Raw genomic sequence first — 14750 nt, 5'->3', positions numbered from 1 at the left:
AGATATGGCCATGTCTCCTGCAGAGGAAGGGGCCCTGCACCCTGGGTCTCAGAGGCCCCTGGGTCTGAACCTCCCACCAGCCTGGCTCCCTGCCGTGGGTGTGACGTCTGCTGTCCCTGGTGCAGCATAAATATTTAGGCATCAGCAGATTTATGGGGAGCTGGCTGGGGGTGGGTAGAGCCAGAGCGAGCAGGGGACTCAGCTGGGGGGGACCTGCTGGGTCAGGGCTGGGGGTGTGGGTGGAGATGGACCCCCTAGCGAGCCACCATGCACGTAGCCTGCCCAGGTCAGGAGTGATGGGAGCCGATCCAGGCTGACAGCCCTGTGGGGACCCCCAGGCGCAAGGGTCTCCGCCCGCTTCCCATCGAGTGTGGGGGGGTGACATCCTCCAAACTCAGCATGGCATGAATGGGCCCCAGGCACGGAACCACAGTGGAGACTCCCAGGAGCGAGGGGCCACAGCTTTCACATGGACTGGGTGGCCCAGGAGGGGGGCAGAAAATGGGACACGGGGCCTTTCCCCTTTAGGGGGCGCTGTCTTCCATCCGGCCCCAGGGCGAGAACTGGCTGGCTCAGGGGGGCGGGGAATGGGATCCGGGGCCTTTCCCTCCAGGGGGACTGGCTCCGATCTGGCCCCAGGGCAGGGACTGACTGGGTGTGGGGGAGCGGGGGGCAGGGAATGGGCCGTGGGGCACCGACTCCGATCCAGCTGCGGGCTGCGGCCCTGGGGAGTGGAGCAGAGCAGTTAAGTTGTAAAATGGCTACTCAGGGGGCAACAGAAGGCTGCTTCGCGAGCATGGCCTGCGTTCCACACGCTCCCCCAGGCTCTCGGATGGGCTGCCTGGCCCAGCCCGGCCCGGCTGCTCTGCAGTGTCAACCCAGCACCTGGCTCCACGACTGTGTGTGCATAACAGTGTACTAGAGAGAGCGTGAGTGTGAGTGTGTGTGTGTGTGAGAGCATTCCTGAGCCACTGCAGGGTAACAGCCTCCTGCTGCTGCCAGCTGAGGTACTCCTTAGCGCCCGGGGTCTGGGCCGGGGCCGCGGGTTCTGCATGCAAACCCCGGTTATGCCCCCTGGTGAGCTCAGACCCGGACGGTGTTTTCTTGCCCCCCACTGGCTGCTCCGTCGGTCCGTCCTTTGAAAGCCGGACCTCTCCGCTGAGCAGCGTCCCGCAGTGCTCCCGCTGCTGTTTCCCCTCCCGCGTGCCTGCAGTGGCCTTAAACAATTAATTATTCAGAGAAGAGCTCCCCCAAGCTGCTGCTTAATGCAGGGGGTTGATTCCGCGAAGGCTCCTGCCCTGCTCGGAGCTACCCTGGGCCGGGGGCTGGTTTTGCAGCGCGATCATGGCAGCTGGGAGCTGCAGTGCTGAAATATTTATAGTGTCATAAGGGAGAGCGGGAGAGACGGTGTTTGGGTTCCGTGCCCCCCACCTCCCTGTGGGCAGTGCAGCGGGGTGCAAAGTTTGTTCTCTGGGACCTGCCTCCCCCTGCGCCCCCCTGGCCCCACGAAACAGCCCCTGGGCGGGAGGGAACTGGGAGGGAAGAATCTTCTCGGTGTGAGTCTTGTAGCCAGCAGTGACCAAGGGGCAACAGAATGGGCCGGCAGAGAGGCAGGCACGGTGGGGTAATGGGTGGGGACTCAGGACTCCGGGGTTCTATTCCTGGCTCTGTCGCTGACCCGCTGCGTGACTGAGGCCAGTCCCTTCTCCTGTTTCTCTTCCCATCCCTGGACTGTCTCTGGGGCCAGGGCCGGGGCCGTGCAGCGCTCAGGGCTCTGATCTGCAGCCTATAGGTTCTGCTGCGACCAGAGTTTCCGGGGCTGGGGGAGAGGGAGGAATCCTGGGGGGTTGGTCTGACAGAGCCCAGATCTGCTGATCTCTGCTGGGGTTGGGGCCAGAGGGGCAGCTAGAGCCTGAGCCCATCCTCCTTTGGCCTCGTCACCCTCTGGTTGACAGCAGCCTAGCCTGCCCCAGAGCCCCCTGCTGCCTGCCCCCCACCCAGCGCCTCTCGCTCCAGCGCATCCGTCCCTTGAGGAGTCCCTGGCCCTGGCTGGCGAGCCGCAGGGCTCTCCGAAGTCCATGCTGACGCAGTTCCCCCCACTCAGCTCAGCGCAGGGCTCGTGCGGCGCCCTGCTAGGCTTGCCCTGTTAGCCCCAGGCCCCTGTGCAGGCCTGTCCTGGGCTGCTGGGGGTTAGAAACAAGTGCGGGAGCTGCAGGAGGCGGGCGACTGCACCGATGCTCTCCCAGGGTCCATCCTGTGCCACTCACTGGGCCCTGCCCTGCTACTCCCAGGGGGACACCCCTGCCCTGGTACCCCTTGTCTTGGGGGTGGATGCCCCTGCCTCCAAGGTCCACGAGCTGCCAGCTGAGGGTGGGTGTCTGTTGCGAAAGCCCCTGGTGCTCCGGGGGCTCCATGGTAGGGTTTGGGGGACCTCCAGCTTGCAGCAGAGTTGCACCCGTCTTGGAAGGGCAGCTCAGAGGCTGCTGGCTGGCCTCACCCCTGCTGCTTTCCCCAGCTGTCCCCTGGCTGGAGGGCGATTCAGAGACAGACGCTTCCCAGCAGCAGCGTCCTGGTTAAATACAGCCCCAGGCAGGTGAGAACGGTAAAGAATGAACGAGTGCCGGGTGAGACCCACTTGGCACTGTCACTGCTGAGAGTGACAGCTCATCCATGCACGGATCCTTCCCTTGCCTTCCTCCACCCCCAGAACCCCGCTGGTCCTGGTTTGGGACTGGGGCAAGAATTCCCCGAAGTCCCATCTCAGCCCCTCTTGGGAGCCGTGTGGTCTTAATTATTGATACTGCGGTAGAGCTGCCCAGACCCCGACCAAGATCATTGGCCCCATGTCACGGGGTCCCTGGGCGATGCTCTGGAGCTGCTCCCCATGAAGCCAGTCAGGACTCTGGGGCAGTCTCCTCTCTGGGCGCAGCCTGTCTGCAGGACACACAGCTCACCCGGCTTCCACCTTCCTGGGTCTGACCTCGGAGGATTCAGCCTCCTCTGCCCCTCCCTGCACTTCCCACAGCCAGTCCGCCCAGGCAGGGTCCTGGGGAAGCCAGAGGGTCCTGCCCCCCAACTCTGCAGTCAGATGGGACTCTCAGCCAGCCAGTAAAACAGAGGTTTATTAGACGACAGGAACATGGTCTAACACAGAGCTTGTAGGTGCAGAGAACAGGATCCCTCAGCCGGGTCCATTTTGGGGGGGCAATGAGCCAGACAACCATGTCTGCCCTTCACTCCACGTCCCAGCCAGCCCCAAACTGACTCCCCCTCCAGCCCCCCCCCCCGGGCTTTATCCCTTTCCCGGGCCAGGAGGTCACCGGATTCCTTTGTTCTCCATCCCTTTAGCTCTCACCTCGCAGGGGGGAAGGGCCCAGGCCATCAGTGGCCAGGAAAGAGGGTGTCGGCCATTCTCTGTGTCCAGACCCCTGCACACACCTGCCCTCTAGGGCTCTGCAAGGATCCTACACCCTTACCCCACCCCCTAGATACTTAACAACTGCACAGGGGAAACTGAGGCACCCCCACACTATTCAGAGGAAACATTAAGAACGGTCCCGCTTCGTCACACCCCGTCGTGCTGGGTGCTGCGCAGACCCCGACCAAGATCAGGGCCCCGTTGGGTACTCACCACCGTGCCATCCCCGGCTCCTTGCCGGGTGCCTGTGGATGCTGTGGCTGTTCTGACCTGGCAGCTGGTGCCGTTTCACAGGTGCGGTGGCAGGATGCAAATGCAGAGGCTCCCTCCCAGGAGCCGGCCAAGCTCTTTGCTTGAGTGTGTTGAGGGAGCGACCTGTCCTGAGCCAGCCCCGCGCGCTGGCCTGAGCACTCTGAGCAGGGCAGCTATTCTCAGGTCCCCAGAGGACCTGCCCGGGGTACCTGGCCTGGGCTCCGGCTCTGCCTCCTTCCATCTTTCCTGCTCTCGGTACCAAACCCGGCCCGAGTCGCCAATGGCAACAGAGACCGATGGCTCCAGCTGGGGTGGGCTGAGCCGAGGCTGGTGACTTTCAGCCCTGGGTTCCCCATTCCCGTCGGGCTGGGCCCCCCTGCCCGTCCAAGGGCCCAGGGCTCCCTTGCTGCTCGCGGTGCCCCCTCCTCGCGGGGAGTGGAGGTGGTGGATTGCCCTGGGCTGCACAGAGGAAGCCAGGACTCGCGGGGGCACCTGCAGCATCTGTCCCCCCCGAGACTCTGAACACGGCTGCAGGAAGTGCGTTGGGCCTCAGGGCTGCTGGGGTGTGGGGGCAGTTCAGGGACACACGCTGTGCACATGTGGGTGCATGGGGCAGGCAGTTCCGTTTCCCCGGGGGGGGGCATGGCACGTCCGTGTGTGTGTCCGTATGGGGGGCTGGGCAAGCGTTCACACGTAGGTGGGTTGCAGAGCCACACCTGTCCTGCCAGCCCTTCCCCAGGATCCTCTGCGGCAGGGTCGGGGTGAATTAACCCTTCCCCTCCCTCTCTGTTGTGAACCTGCCTCCCCATTTCGCATGAGCCAGGGTCATTAGCTCATGAAATCGCCCACTGGGGAGTGGAAAGAGACGTTGGGGGCTGGTCTGAGTTGGGCACACACCAGGCTGAGGGCCGCTGGGCTGGTTCCTGTGACGTGCACAGCCCCTGCCCGTCCTGGATCTGGCCCCGCTCCCCTCACCGCTGGGGGCTGGGAGCCAGGATTCCTGGGTTCTGTTCCCAGCTCTGGGAGGGGAGTGGGATCTAGATGAGGCTGGGGATTTGGAAGGGATGGGACAGGACGCTGTCCTAAGGGACTTGTCAGCAGGGGGCCCCTGTTGCTGGGGAATTGTGAGGGGGGGTGGGGGATGGAGCAGCCAGGATCTAATGCCGCCACCCCCCCGTCACTGTCTTTCAGGCTCCCGACAGGCAGGAGAGAGCAGCGTTTAACTCCGGCCCTTGCCCCGTGTCCTGGGGCCGCGCGGCTGGTGGGTGGCTGAGAGCAGAGGAGACCCCAGGCTGGACAGGGACATGAAGAAGAGCCGGAGTGTCCTGGCCGTGACAGTGGACGAGGTGAAAGCAGCACCGGGGGGTTGTCCCCTCCATCCAGGGGAGAGGGGGTCGGCTTTGGGGCCTGTCAAGGCTTCGGCATCCCTGTTGGGGTGGTGTGGCCTGGCCAGGAGCTGCCCCCTACAATGGGGGGTGAGACCCCATGAGCTCATGGCATGGGGAGGGGCACCGAATGGGTGAGAAGGTGGGGAAAGGCCCCATCCCAGCCAGCCAGTCCCCTTGACAGGGGAGCGGACAACACCCATCAGGGCAAGGGCTGGGGCCGCGGGCACGTCCGTCGGCTCCCCCAGGCTGGGTGTCGGCGGGGAGATAAATACCGCCAGCTGCCGTCTCCGAGGGACCCCTAGCTGGGTGGGGGGAGAATGTAGTTAAGGCCCTAGACTGGTGGGCAGGGCTCTTTGTGTCACCCCCACTGGGAGGGTCTCCCAGCACCCCTGGGGCAGCCAGGGCTCCCAGGCACGAGCCAGTGCTGAAACCGGCTGGGCATGGGGTCTCTTATCCCCCCACGAGGCAGCCCCAGGGTTGCTGCTCTGGGGGGCCCCAGGGCACCATTCTCTCTCCCTGCCACCTCTACGCCAAAGGGGGGTGCTTAGTGGTTGGTGTTCAGCTGTGAGCTTGCACTGGTGCCAGGAAGCAGGCACGGCCATGCACTAGCACCGGGAAGCGTGCGTGGCCTTGCCTGAGCACTGGGGAGCGTGCACGGCCATGCACGAGTACTGGGAAGCGTGCACGGCCATGCACGAGCACCGGGAAGCGTGCGTGGCCTTGCCTGAGCACTGGGGAGCGTGCACGGCCATGCACGAGTAGTGGGGAGCGTGCACGGCCATGCACAAGTACTGGGGAGCGTGCACGGCCATGCACTAGCACCGGGAAGCATGCGTGGCCTTGCCTGAGCACTGGGGAGCGTGCATGGCCATGCACAAGCACTGGGGAGCGTGCACGGCCATGCACAGCCTTGCACATTGGCACACACGTGTGGTTTGGCAGGTTCCCTTTGCAGGTGCTGGCCTTGGAAACAGCGGAGGGAGGGCGCACGGTGCGGGGGCGCCCTCTGCTGCCCCGAGAGCAGAAAGACGCCAGTAGCTGGGCAGGCTGGAGTCTGCAGCTGCTGCACCTGTCAGTCCAGGCTCTTGGGGACCCCGGCAGCGCGGGGACACCTGCCGCTGGGGGTGGGGCTCATGGAGAATTCGGGAGTGTAGCTGGCTGCGTACGGGGTGCATCGGGGTGCGTAGCTGGCTGTGTTTGGGGTGCACATGGGCACGTAGCTGGCTGCACTCGGGGTACATTGGGGTGTGTAGCTGGCTGCTTCGGGGTGCATTGGGGCACGTAGCTGGCTGTGTTTGAGGTGCATTTGGGTGCGTAGCTGGCTGGACTCAGGGTGCGTAGCTGGCTGTGTTTGGGGTACATTGGGGCACGTAGCTGGCTGTGTTTGGGGTGCGTAGCTGGCTGTGTTTGGGGTACTTTGGGGTGTGTAGCTGGCTGCACTCGGGGTGTGTAGCTGGCTGTGTTTGGGGTGCATTGGGGCACGTAGCTGGCTGTGTTTGGGGTGCATTGCGGTGTGTAGCTGGCTGCTTCAGGGTGCATTGGGGCACGTAGCTGGCTGTGTTTGAGGTGCATTTGGGTGTGTAGCTGGCTGGACTCAGGGTGCGTAGCTGGCTGTGTTTGGGGTACATTGGGGCACGTAGCTGGCTGTGTTCGGGGTGCATTGGGGCACGTAGCTGGCTGTGTTTGGGGTGCAGTGGGGTGCGTAGCTGGCTGTGTTTGGGGTACATTGGGGTGCGTAGCTGGCTGTGTTTGGGGTGCATTGGGGTGTGTAGCTGGTTGTGTTCGGGGTGCACTGGGGCACGTAGCTGGCTGCACTCAGGGTGCATAGCTGGCTGTGTTTAGGGTGCATTGGGGTGTGTAGCTGGCTGTGTTTGTGTTTGGGTTGTGCTGAGGGTGATCACTCCCAAGCCAACCCAGAGCTCACTGACATCTCTGCCAGGCACGGGAACCCAGCCTGTGCTGATCACGCTACGTGACCCCCACTAACGTTTGCCGGACTAGGGTGGAGGCAGGTTGCTTTGCATTACCTTGGCCCATGCTGTATTGCTGGGAGAGGAAGGATGTGGGAGCCCAGACTCCTGGGTTCTAGCCCCAGCGAGGGGAGTGTGATCTAGTGGCTAGAGCAGGAGGGGCCGGGAGTCAGGACTCCCCCTTCTATAGAATCATAGACGCCTCCGGTTGGGAGGGGCCTCCGGAGCCCACCAAGTGCAGCCCCCGCCGCCGTGGCAGGATCCTGTCAACCCAGAGCAGCCCTGAGAGGGGTTTGTCCAGCTGCCCTTAAACCCTCCGTGACAGGGATTCCCCAGCCGCCCTGGGGAGCCAACTGCAGAGCTCAGCTACCCCGGGAGTTAGACCGTTTTCCCTGGTATCAGACCTAACCCTCCCCGGCTGCAGATGGAGCCTTGGACTCCTTGTCCTGCCCCAGTGGCCCTGGAGAACAGCCCCTCCCCCAGCCCTGCGCGTGTGAGGCCAGTTCTCAGGGCCCCCCCAGGCTTCTCCTCTCCGGACCAAACAGGCCCAGGGTTTGTAACGTTCCTCGCACGCGGGTTGGCTGAACCTTCGCTCAGTCCGGCTGCTCTCCTCCGGGCGCTCTCCAGCGTGTCCCCATCTTTCCTGCAGTGCAGCGCCCAGACCTGGACACCGGCTCCTGCTGGGGCCTCGCCGGGCGGGACAGTCACCTCCCGTGTCTTACATCCGACACGCCTGTTAATACGCCCCGGACTGACACTAGCCCCTGGGGCAACTGCTTCACTCCCTCGGCTCACATAGTGCTAGTTCGCATAGAGATGACAACCTACTACTGCTACCAGTTCCTCCGTTCGCTCAAGTCGCCGAGGTCTGCGCAGTTCCAGCCCTCCATGTTCTGATTTCTGCAGCTAGCTAGCCAGGGTCGCCTTACAGACAGCAGCCTCCTTGAGTACACCGCCCAGAGTCATCGCCAGAGCACTGCCCCCCATCCTGCGCCCCCTGCCCGCCTAGTGCCCTGCACCCCGCTTCGTGGCTCCCCGGGCCCTGCAGCATCACAGGGTCCCCCCCGGCTTCCCCATCGCCCTGCCCCCCCAGCTGATCTGTGTGGTGGCTGCAGCGTGTTTGTATCTCAGGCTCAGCTCAGTGTCTCTGGTCCATGCCCTGACAACGTGTTTGCTGGCCAGGCCCTGCTCGTTAGATTAACCCCAGCCGGCTCTGATGGTGGTGCTGTGTCCCGGCTGTTCCTGCCAAGCGTCTCGCAGGTGGCCGGTGTCTGTTGTTATCCAAGAGCTGGCACACCAATACTCACACCAATTACGTTCATCAGTTTCTTAAGAAAATACCCCTAGGGAACCTGGGCTGGTTCCAGGCAAATGGGCAGACATGGTGGGCTTGGGGTTATATCCCCCCCTCAGGCACACGCTCCCCACCCCGGGCCTCTGTACACCTGAGCTGGGCAGAGGCCAGAGAGCAGGGATTCCAGCCCACAGGCTCCTAAGATCACTGCGCCCAAGGCCCCAGAGCTTCCAGCTCCTCCTGGGGGGGTCTCTGCACAGAGAAGGAGCTGCCTTTAGGATGATCTGTGAGGCAGAGATGTGGGCAGCTCCTGGCGAAACGAAGCTTATGATCTGCACAGTGTCCGGCACGACGGGGCCCTGATCTTGGCTGGGGTCTGGGAAGTGCCCGGGACGACAGGGCCCTGATCTCGGCTGGGGTCTGGGCAGCGCCTGGCACGATGGGGCCCTGATCTCGGCTGGGGTCTGGGAAGTGCCCGGCGTGATGGGGCCCTGATCTCGGCTGTGGTGTCAAAGAGCTATTGTAATAGTAGCAATGATAAAAGACAGCTTTTGGCTCTTTTCCCTCCCCCTTCTGTGGGAACTGGGGAGCCCCCCTTTGCCTGCGGGATTCCCCAGTTTCTGTCCTTGGAGTGTTTGTGTTGCTCTGGCTGCGGATTTGGGCCATGTGGGTCCGTCACGGAGCTCAGATGGTTTGAGGCCTTGGGATCTGGTGAAATCATCAACGTCTTGGCTGGGTTCTCCTGGGAGACGGGGGACAGAGCCTCGCCCCCTGCCTGAACTGCTGGGGAATCCCTGCTGGCAGTGGAAGGACTAGGACACACAGCTGTTCCCTGCTGTGGAGATGTGGGCGGCTGGGGATACCCGAGAGCTGTGATTCCCGTTCTGCCCACTAGAGGGCAGCGCTGCCCGTCCACGCTGCTCAGGGCCCAGTTGAATGAGTTCTTTCCACTGATTCCCCCCTCCCGTCCCCCGCCCCGGGTCTCTCTGCCATTTAATTACATTTTCTAATTAAGAAACCGAGCATTCAGATCGGGCTGGACAGGGAGCTTGGCTAGGCGTGTTCGGAGGGCGGAGTGATAATAACCAGTGTTAGTTCTTCGTAGCTAGCCTGGGTTCCCCTGTGAGGGCCAGGAGGGGAACCCAGGAGTCCTGACCCCCTGCTCTAACCCACTAGATCCCCACTCCCCTCCCAGAGCTGGGATAGAACCCAGGAGTCCTGACCCCCCAGGCCCTCCAGCCACTGGACCCTGCGCCCCTCCCTGAACTGGGACTAGACTGGGGGCGCTGCTGGTGCCCCCATATCTGGGGCAGCTCAGAGGGAACCCCAGTCACCTTGCTCCGTGCTGGGTCTGCCGCCTTCTCCGCCCCACCCTGGGAGCTCCCAGCTGCCTTGTCTCCATCGTCCCGAGAGCCTGTGGGGCTGAGGGGCAGCCGGCGTCCAGAGGGAGGCAGCGGGCTGTTTGGGGTCCTGTGGGGCTGAGGGGCAGCCGGCGTCCAGAGGGAGGCAGTGGGCTGTTTGGGGTCCTGTGGGGCTGAGGGGCAGCCGGCGTCCAGAGGGAGGCAGCGGGCTGCTTGGGGTCCTGTGGGGCTGAGGGGCAGCCGGCGTCCAGAGGGAGGCAGCGGGCTGTTTGGGGTCCTGTGGGGCTGAGGGGCAGCCGGCGTCCAGAGGGAGGCAGCGGGCTGTTTGGGGTCCTGTGGCGGTGGCCCCATAGCTATGTGCTAGCCGATGAGGTGGGGAAGGACCCGGTGTGTCCTGGCAGCGTCTCCCACCCTCTGGCCAGCCCCGCTCAGCAGACAGGTCCCCCCGGGTGTGGCTGTTGATCCCGGTGCCCCATGAGGCCGTTCTACCCTGGCCCGGCCTGTTTCTTTGCTCTGTGTGGGTCAGCAAGGGATGGGCCCCTGGGCCTGGGACTTCCCCTCCCTGCCCTGCCCTGCCCCGCTCTGGCAGGGCGCTGATAGACCTCCCCAGGGCCGGGGTGGGGGGGGTGGTTATGGTTTATGGGAATGTGGGGGCCCTCTGAACCAGTGTTGACCCCTTGTGGCACCAGGGGGCGCTGTGTCACAAGGAGCGGGGTGGGGGGCGTTTGGGGCGCTCACCCCTCACAGTGCTGACCCCAGGGGGCCCTGTGCTGCGGGGTGGGGGTGTAAAGGGCAGGCGTGCCCCTTCCAGGCGATCTGGAGCCCCTGGCTGTTTCTTTCTGCCCAAGACACGGGTTTGTGAATCCCAGCCAAATGGGCAAACAGCCTTCCCCTTGCCCACCTTCCCTCCCTGCCCTCACCCGCTGGCGTGTCTAGTGTCTCTCGGGGAGGGGACTCGGGTCCTCGCAAGGTCAGAGTCTGGCCATTGCCCTAGCGACGCTGGCCACACCCTGGACGGGGAGTTTCGTGCCCGTTTGGACTCTTAATGAAGAGCGTGACTCTGGTGCGTCACCGAAGGGGGATCCCAGCCCATGGCAGCTTCTGCTCTGTGCTTGGACACGGGTGCTGGCTGGAACACAGGTTGCAACAATGTGCCCTCGCTGCGGGCCCCGGGCAGTGCACGGCGCGGCCGCCAGCCTAGCCTCGAGTGCAGGTGGCTTAGGACCTGGTTAACCCCGTAGCGCCTGTTAAACACAGCTGTGACCAGTCACCGAGTCTCAGCATCATCTGCCCCTGGGCTGAGTGGGTCCCGGGGCCTTTCCCCACTAGGGCTGGCATGCGCTGGCTACACCACTGCCTGCTTCCTGCTGCCCCCAGCCTGCTCTTTGCAAACCTTCCCGGCACCAAATTCCCTGCGGAAGCAGAGACGCCTGCCAGCCGCCACCGTCAGAGCGCCAAGGCGGCTCAGCGAGAGCAGGACGTTTCTGTGACAGATCTGCCTAGTTCCAGAGCGTCGGGAACAGCGGAAGTGGAGCAAAGCCCCAGCAAATAACAGAGCAGCTTGTCGGGCGCTCACAGCCCCCTCAGCTGATGCCTGGAGCCAGGGACTGGGGGATTGGCGGGAATAGCAATCACGCATGCCAGCACCTTGGGCTTGGGATCTCAGCTTCTGACTAGAGCCGCTTAGGGTGGGGGGCAGGAGGGACTCTGAGCACACCCCTGGGGCGTGGGGGCGGGGGGCTGGGACCTGGCTCTCCGCGGAGCCTGGTTTAGTTCTGGAAAAAGGACCCGTCAGCAAGATGGTTTGAAAACTATTTGAAATGCTTCTTCCCAGCCCCCATGCTTCTGGCCTGGGACTTTCCTTCCCATTAGTGACAAGCGAATCTGGGGTGAATTGGTAATTCCACAGTCCCAACCCGCAGCCCCCTGCTATCCCAGGCCTGGGGTCCCCCCACAGCTCTGCCAGTGCCCCTCCCAACTTGCAGCCCCTGCTAGCCCAGCCCTGGGCTCCCGCAACCCACATGCAGCCAGGACTCTGCTGATGGACGGGCTGGGTTTCCTTGATGGTCTGGGCGTTTGGCAAGGAGGCTGGTGAAACGCCCTCCGAGCATGGCGCTGAGCTCAGTCAAACGCCTGGGCTGTTGCTGAACTCGGCTCGTGGCCCATCAGAGGCCAGGGGCCCTGCTGCCCACCACGTTCTTTCTTCTCCTTTATCCTCCCGTGCTCTGGGGTGCCCCGGGGATCCACCAGCCTCCACCCTTCACGTCAGGCTTGTGCTGCGCTGGTCAGCCCCCGCCCCGGTGCCATGCTCATGGGCGTAGCTTCTCGCGTGTTCTGTGCAGCGCTCCCCTCGGTCGCCCTTTTCCTCTCTCTCCAGCTGGGGTCCATGTCGCCACCAGATCTGCCGTCTCCTCCTTGGCCCGCCCGTGGGATGCGCTAGTTGCTTTGCTCTCCTTCGCGGTTCCGGCCTGGGCTCAGCTCTTCCCCAGGGATTCTGCAACTCTTCCATTGGCTGGGGAATGCGCTGACTTCGGAGCAGCCGCTGCAGTGGATTTCCAGGGCTGCTCCGGAAAGGGCAGCGGGGCCTGGTTTGCACTCAGGGCTGATCTCCGAATACCTCGCCGGCCTCAGGGCACAGCTCCCTGCCCTGGGGTGTGAAATGACGTCCTTCTGCCCATGCTTCTCTGGCGGCTGCTGCTGGGACATGCACACCCCAGATTTCACCTTCCCCTTGGCGATGAGCAAACCATCCGGGTTTGCGGAGTCTGCCAGAAGCTGGGGGTTTCGTCCATTATGCGATGGGCTGAACCGAGCAGGCCAGTGTCAGCGGCACCTTCCCTGCGGGACATGGGGGTCTCCACGGGAGAGGAGCATGGTGCTAAGTGCCTCCCCCAAGGTCCCGCAGGGGGTCAGTGGCAGAGGCAGGATCTGGACCCGGCTCTCCTGGCTCCAAGCCTGGTGCTGGAAGAAGCCAGAGCAGCCCTGGGTGCCACATTCCCATGTGGGTCCCAACTTCCTGCCCCTGCAACGCGCCAGGCGCTGTCAGCCGCACCAGGCCAGAGGGAATGACTGACCGGCCCGGCTGGCTCTGTTGCTTGGAACCGCGGCTGGTTCAGTTCTCAGCAGCCATCCGATGCTGGGAGGGCCCTGCCCAGAGTGGTTCCCCCTTCCTCCACATACCCCAGCCCTGCCCGTTCCCCACCCCAACGGGCGCCAGGAGCCCGGCTCAGCCCTCGGCCTCTGCGCGGAGGCTGCTGCTGAGGGCTGTCTCACTGACCGGCTCGGGTGCCGGGCTTTGGGGTGGCCTGGGGGCTGGAGCCAACCACCTTTCCTGTGACCCAGCATGGTCCACCCATGGGAGCAAGTGCTGCCTTTCAGAGGGGACAGGCCCCGCGCCCCATTGCCCACCCTGCTGAGCTGGGACCAGGTGGGAGCCAGCGCCCCCTAGAGGGAACAGGCCCCCCCATTCCCTGTCCCCTCAGCCAGCCGGTTTGCCTCTCGTCGCTGACTCCGCGGCCCGGGGTGCACAGAGGCCGAGCCCCTCTCCGGTGCCGAGCAGAGGCTGGCGCCTCCAGCTGCTGTGAGCAGCCGCAGACGAGCACCGGGCTCCGTCCTTAGCTCCCCCCCGCAGCTGAGACGGGCGGGGGCTGATTAGCGCAGCCTGAGGATGCTGAGAATAAACATCTCTTTCAAACACCGCCCCCCCACCCCGGGCCTCCAGGATGGGCTGGTGACAACAGCACAAAGGTAGCGAGCAAGGCCCTGTCCCCTCTGGGGGGCGCCAGCTCCCTCCAGCCCCGGGGGGGACTGGCTGCCTCGGGGGCGGGGGAATGGGACACGGGGCCTGTCCCCTCTGGGGGGCGCCAGCTCCCTCCAGCCCCGGGGGGGACTGGCTGTCTCGGGGGCGGGGGAATGGGACACGGGGCCTGTCCCCTCTGGGGGGCGCCGGCTCTGATCTGGCCCCAGGGCAGGGACTGGCTGTCTCGGGGTGGGGGGAATGGGACACGGGGCCTGTCCCCTTTGGGGGGCGCTGGCTCTGATCTGGCCCCAGGGCGGGGACTGGCTGTCTCGGGGGGGCGGGGGAATGGGACACGGGGCCTGTCCCCTTTGGGGGGCGCTGGCTCCGATCTGGCCCCAGGGCGGGGACTGGCTGTCTCGGGGTGGGGGGAATGGGACACGGGGCCTGTCCCCTTTGGGGGGCGCTGGCTCTGATCTGGCCCCAGGGCGGGGACTGGCTGTCTCGGGGGGGCGGGGGAATGGGACACGGGGCCTGTCCCCTTTGGGGGGCGCTGGCTCTGGTCTGGCCCCAGGGCGGGGACTGGCTGTCTCGGGGGGGGGCGGGGGATGGGACACGGGTCCTGTCCCCTCTGGGGGCGCCGGCTCCCTCCAGCCTCAGGGCGGGGACTGGCTGTCTTGGGGTGGGGGAATGGGACACGGGGCCTGTCCTCTTTCGGGGGCGCTGGCTCCAGTCTGGCCCCAGGGCAGGGATTGGCTGGTTTCGGGGGCGGGGAATGGGACATGGGGCCTGTCCCCTCTGGGGGGCGCCGGCTCCCTCCAGCCCCAGGGCGGGGACTGGCTGTCTTGGGGTGGGGGAATGGGACATGGGGCCTGTCCCCTTTCGGGGGCGCTGGGTCCGGTCTGGCCCCAGGGCAGGGACTGGCTGGTTTCGGGGGCAGGGAATGGGACATGGGGCCTGTCCCTTCTGGGGGCGCCGGCTCCCTCCAGCCTCAGGGCGGGGACTGGCTGTCTCCGGGGGGGAGAATGAGACACGGGGCCTGTCCCCTTTGGGGGGCGCTGGCTCCGATCTGGCCCCAGGGCGGGGACTGGCTGTCTCGGGGCGGGGGAATGGGACATAGGGCCTGTCCCTTCTGGGGGGTGCCGGCTCCCACCCAGCCCCAGGGCAGGGACTGGTTGTCTCGGGGGTGGGGGAATGGGACATGGGGCCTGTCCCCTCTGGGGGCGCCAGCTCCCTCCAGCCTCAGGGCAGGGACTGGCTGTCTCCGGGGGGGAGAATGAGACACGGGGCCTGTCCCCTTTGGGGGGCGCTGGCTCCGATCTGGCTCCAGG

At 64.9% G+C, this 14750-nt stretch overlaps 1 protein-coding gene across 2 annotated transcripts in view; it reads left to right on the top strand.

The window, feature by feature from the left end:
* The window catches only part of PDE4A (phosphodiesterase 4A), a 153835-nt gene that overhangs the window by 20575 nt on the left and 118510 nt on the right, over positions 1 to 14750 (top strand). The window contains exon 4 of one of the 2 annotated variants that reach the window (XM_084609946.1): positions 4862 to 5016. The exons of the other annotated variant lie outside the window; for it this stretch is intronic. Coding sequence (XP_084466072.1) covers positions 4975 to 5016 — 42 coding nt within the window. The 5' untranslated portion in view covers positions 4862 to 4974. The remainder of the gene's footprint in view (positions 1 to 4861; positions 5017 to 14750) is intronic. 2 annotated transcript variants of the gene reach the window in all.

This window comes from Lepidochelys olivacea, assembly GCF_965140295.1.
Source record: "Lepidochelys olivacea isolate rLepOli2 genome assembly, chromosome: 20".
NCBI classification, from domain to species: Eukaryota; Metazoa; Chordata; order Testudines; family Cheloniidae; genus Lepidochelys; species Lepidochelys olivacea.
Note: the sequence above shows the minus strand (reverse complement) of the source record. Positions and strands in the feature narration are given on the sequence as shown.